Source organism: Octopus sinensis, unplaced genomic scaffold (assembly GCF_006345805.1).
Source record: "Octopus sinensis unplaced genomic scaffold, ASM634580v1 Contig13674, whole genome shotgun sequence".
NCBI classification, from domain to species: domain Eukaryota; kingdom Metazoa; phylum Mollusca; class Cephalopoda; order Octopoda; family Octopodidae; genus Octopus; species Octopus sinensis.
In genome coordinates, this window is record NW_021833026.1 from 185,118 (window position 1) to 190,265 (window position 5,148).

The 5,148-nt window shown below is 33.4% G+C and overlaps 3 protein-coding genes across 3 annotated transcripts; 2 read left to right on the forward strand and 1 right to left on the reverse strand.

Moving 5' to 3' along the window:
• Positions 1-1,753: 1,753 nt before the first annotated feature.
• On the forward strand, positions 1,754-2,224 carry LOC115229782 (protein FAM200B-like). The gene has a single exon (XM_029800079.1). It carries the CDS (start codon positions 1,754-1,756, stop codon positions 2,222-2,224), a length of 471 nt encoding a protein of 156 aa, XP_029655939.1.
• A 325-nt stretch (positions 2,225-2,549) lies between these two features.
• Positions 2,550-2,861, forward strand: LOC115229783 (zinc finger BED domain-containing protein 5-like). The gene has a single exon (XM_029800080.1). It carries the CDS (start codon positions 2,550-2,552, stop codon positions 2,859-2,861), a length of 312 nt encoding a protein of 103 aa, XP_029655940.1.
• A 538-nt stretch (positions 2,862-3,399) lies between these two features.
• Positions 3,400-3,921, reverse strand: LOC115229784 (60S ribosomal protein L13-like). Its single transcript, XM_029800081.1, has one exon. It carries the CDS (start codon positions 3,919-3,921, stop codon positions 3,400-3,402), a length of 522 nt encoding a protein of 173 aa, XP_029655941.1.
• Between the last annotated feature and the right edge of the window lie 1,227 nt (positions 3,922-5,148).

Sequence of the window (5,148 nt, forward strand, 5' to 3'; positions counted from 1 at the left end):
CAAATTTTTTGCAACATGGATGGACATGTGGAATGTGCATCTACATTGCAACAAATGCGATATAGACGAGCCTAGGGAGAGGCATATTACAGGGCGACATTATAAAAGGCTACGTATAGGGTAAGTATGGTCTGGGTGCTACCAAAATTAATGTGCAGGAGTTGATCAAACTTCAGAGGAAATCGCAAATAAAAAAGATCAACTTAAAAGTCCTTCAAAAGAATCTCTTTAGCAGCCTGGACAACCCCCACATTTTCGCATCGTTGTCATCAATGTGGTTGAAATATGAGAATAACTCTCTCCGATCAAGAGCTTTAAAGTACTTCCAACTTTAAGGTGTTTATTTAATATATTTTTGAGTTGTCTAACATAAATCAAAATGTTATAAAGGTGTATTAATTATTCATGTTCTCTTTATTGTCGACAGTATTATCTCTTGGTCACTTTGCTGGAATACAAAATCCCACAAAATTGAGATCAACCCATTATGGTATATTTGATTACAACCTGATTTATTAGGTCATTATGACATTTCTCATTATAGTCGACTCGCTGTATTTTAAGGGAATTTAATTGTTTATAGAGGAGATCGTATATGGTGGAGACAAAGAAGTTGGGTTTAAATTAGGAGTGGGAACAGGTCCCAACATTAAAAACATTCTCTTTGATGTCCTTTTTGATGTTCCTTGAAATCTTCCTATGTCATTAAGAATCACCAATTTCTTTTTCTGTAGCTTTCGTAACACTCGGGCGAAGACTTGAGGAAAATATTGACACATACATTGTAATATCTGAAAATGTTTACCATGACCCATAGCTCGTCTCTTTTTTGATATTATTGGTTAGAAAATTCAAAAAAACGTCAATTGTCTAATTTGATTCTTATTTTTGCTTTCCATCAATCGAGAACTAAAATATTTGCCAACGATAACAAATAGCTCTCTTTGCATGGTTTTTTTATTAGAATCAGTCGTTTCTAAAACTTTCCTTTTATCCAGAGTTTTTTTCAAACGGCACAGTTAAATATTTGACTTTTTATGCAAAGGTGTTCAACTTCACTACGATTTCTCTTCCCTTCTTATTTACTAACATCATTTCACAAAAAAGTCAAGGTAAAAGTGTAACGCTTAAAATTGGTGTAACCTGCATAGAGCGCGACAATATTAATTTCAAAGAAAATGCATTAACATCAACTTCAGTATTCATCTGACATTGAAAAATCGATTACAGGAACTTGTTTTCGATTTTTTCAGTACAAATTCACGTTGGATTTTCATCAGATTCAATATTGACAATTCATTTACATATCAGTATCGTATTTGTAATATGATATTTTTATTATATTTTATCTAAATTTCTAACCGTGATTTCTATTTATCTTTATGGATTGTGTAAAAAAAGTCACAATGTATAAAGATGAATATATTTCTGTTGTATTTATTAACGATAATCCTAATAAACCACTTGGTCTTCAATTTGCTGCAATTTTTTCGATTGAGGCAATGAAAACGTCAGGTTTGATTAAATAGCTCTCAGCTATTTTTGGGTGATCGATTAAGGCAGTGGTTCTCAAACTGGGGTACGCGTACCCCTAGGGGTACGCGAAATTCTGTAGGGGGTACGCGAAAATTTTTTGAAAATCTATTTAATTTTCGTTTCAACATAAAAAAGTTATTAATTCTAATTATAATAAAAATCATAATTAATTAAATAATTAATAATAAAATAAATCTCCACGCTACTAGTTTTTCTTATGAGTTTACCTGTTAACAAGATTCGAAAATACAACGATAGTTATCTCAACTATGGATTTTATTTTGTGATTAAAAACGGTGTGCCACATCCGCAGTGTATTATTTGCCAAAAGATTATTTGCCCTGAATCCATGAAACCTTCATTACTTTCTCGGCATCAAGTTTCTAATCATTTCGAAACTATCGGAAAACCAAATGACTTTTTTAAGAACAAAAAAGATAATATTCGGAAAATAGACGATTCTTTCAATTTTGACATTAATTTTTTACTATCAAAACTCTCTTACATGATTTCATATCGGATCGCAAAAGCCAAAAAACCACATACAATTGCCGAGAATCTTATTATACCGTGCATTAAGGACATGTTTAATGTTTCCCTGGCAATAAATTGGAGCATATTGTTCGAAAAATTCCATGTTCAAATGATACCGTCAATAGAAGAATACGAGATCTATCCGAAAACATAAAAGAACAAGTTATTTTCTGGTTAATTATTATTAGGTCATTACTGAAATAAAAGTGCTGCTTTAAAAAATTTTCAATTCAATTGGATGAATCAACAGATGTAGCAAATTGCTCTCAGTTACTCGTTTTGTGCGATATATTTATATGGAAAATATTAAGGAAGAATTTTTGTTCAACTATTCCTTACCTTTAAACACAAAAGGGTTCTGATATTTTCGATGCAGTTAATTGTTTTTTTGAAACAGAAGGTACATTTTTGATTTTTTACTTATGATAGGCCTATTGTGGCAAAATCTTAGTGCATGCACCACAGATGGAGCACCAGCTATGCTTGGATGTAACTCTGGTTTCCGAGGTAGAGTACAATCTGTCAATCCAAATGTAAAACATCTTCACTGTATGTTGCATCGTTATGTTCTTGCTGTGAAGACAATGCCTCTTGAACTTAAAAATGTTCTTGACGATGTTATTAAAATTGTCAATCATATCAAAAAAAGTCCTTTAAATTCGCGAATTTTTATTCAATTTGTGAAGAATTTGGTTCAGATGAGAAGGTTTTACTATATCCACAGAAGTTCGATGGTTATCAAAGGAAATGTTCTTTCCAGAGTGCACAGTTTGAAGAATGAAATTTTATGAATAACCTCACCTTAATCATTAAGGCCATAATTTTTTATGTAGTTTCAATTAGTCCTCGTTTTACACGCAAAAGACAGATAACCTGATTGGGAAGCATACATAATATTTGAAATCTCGATTCTCTAAGAAGAAGTCTTAATATATCGCCAAATATAGCGGTCCCTACAGCATTCCCACTTTAATAAATTTCCTGTGTATTTAATGAGTTGTTTTCTGGGACTCTCTTGGCATACTTTTTTACATTCTCGATGTGTACATTTGGTTCCTCAAGACAACTTTTAAATTTAAAAATATCAAAATCGCTAGAATTAAATTTTATTGGTTTTGGCTAATCTTTCTGACTTTATCGGCCTACTTTAAATTGATCAGTTTTTTGATATTACACAGATCCATGTTTTATCTTTATCAAAAAGAATTTAAATAGCATAAAATCAAGAAAAACAAACAGAATTAGTTAGCCTTGCCTGCTTTGGGACGTCTATGTTTGGCAGACCACTGATGGCGAAGAGCCTTGAAGGCATCGAAATTCTTTTCGGCATCAGTGACAAGTCGAGGAGGTTCGGACTTGGCCTGTGTGATGGGGATTATGTCCTTGGAGACATTCACGCTGATCTTTCCTTGAGCGTGGAGCTGGAAGTATCTCAGAAACAGAAAATACAGCACTGATGGAGACATTTTTACTCTTCACGACCAACATGGACAAATATTCCCGGAGACGAGCCACGTTAGCAGTGAGACCTTCCACAGACTTGTTCTTCCGTCTGTAGTCCACAGATATTCCCACAGTAGGGGCGTAGTACTTGTTGAGGCCAACTGCCTTCAGTTCCTGTAGACTGAACCCTCGGCCTCTTCGGACACGGAAATTATAGCGCCTGGTGGGACACCTCACAACGGGGCGGAGAAGGGAAGTTGGCTGTAGAGGATTGGCTGCCTTCTTTTCGGCACGAAGACGTCTCCTCCTTATTTTTTTCATTGGCTGATCGAAACATGTCTTTATTCGTCTGGTCCAGTGTTTACGTCTATGGTCATTTGGCAGAGGTTGACTTCCAGCAAAAGGCATTCAACAACAACACAAAACAATAAGCGTGTGTGAAAATTTATTCAATTTTAATTAACATTATATATTAACAGATAAATAATAAAATCTTCAGAGGTGATGAGAAAATTAAACAAATGCATTTCAAAGACTTTTTTTGTATGAACTTAACTCAAGCTTTATGTAGTTTTTGCACTTGATTCACAATTGTGCATCAAGAATGAAATTAAATTATCTCGTAGTAGATCACTTAATTGCCTCTATAAAATGATTTGTTTTGAAAAATAATAGTAGAAGGCAGCTATTTGCTAAAATAGGACTACCTCCAGAACTTATCGTTAATAAATGGAGAAGCTGCCTCCGAGCAACCAAATATTATGCGGAAAAAATTTCTTAGAGTGTTGGAAATATGCAATTCGCTAAAAGGAAAATTCACATTGATTCAGAGAGAAAAAAAATCCCGTGAGACCCAATGGCTGTTTCAGCATCTCTCAATAGCGATCATCCGGGAGAGCTGCATTAGCATTTTTCTTCTTTTTTCGATTAAATAAATTATTGAATGTATTCCCTAAAAATTATTTTCAAAAAATCGTTTTAGGTTTACATTTTGATCAATTTTCTTTTTTTGGATCAATTTTGTTGACTTTTGTGAGATCGATTTTTAGATCAATTTTGTGTTTGCCCTAGTTATTAATAACAGAAATGTCCTTCATACCTTAGAAATAAAATCTTTTCCGCCTGATTGGGATACTTTGAGTATTGTTTTTTATTAAAGTTGTAAGTTCAAACCTACTCCAGAATTAAATGTCACTGGTTTTATGTCGGCTGGGGCAACGCATAATTTAGAATTGTACACTCACGAGAACTCGTATCTGATACAACCTTATGGCATTCCTCTTATGTACAGCATGAATAGGAAAGCATTTAACTATTTTAGTTATTTCAAACTTTTTAGAATTTTCAATACATTAAATTCTTCTTATCTTTCATTAATTGTCACCGGCCGCGAAAGCGAAAGCTCTCTGAATGATTGCGTTTTTGCGTCCACGTATCCAATAATTTATCTAAATTTGATTAGATTTATGTTTGATTTATCTGATTCTTCTGACTGACCCCGGGTCTACGACAGTCTAAATCGATCAACACCCTTATTTTGACTGACTAATACTTAACATTGTGAATAAAAAATTTATCTGATTTTGATTAAAATTATCAATAGTGCGGTTCTTTATGATAAACGGTGATTTTTTA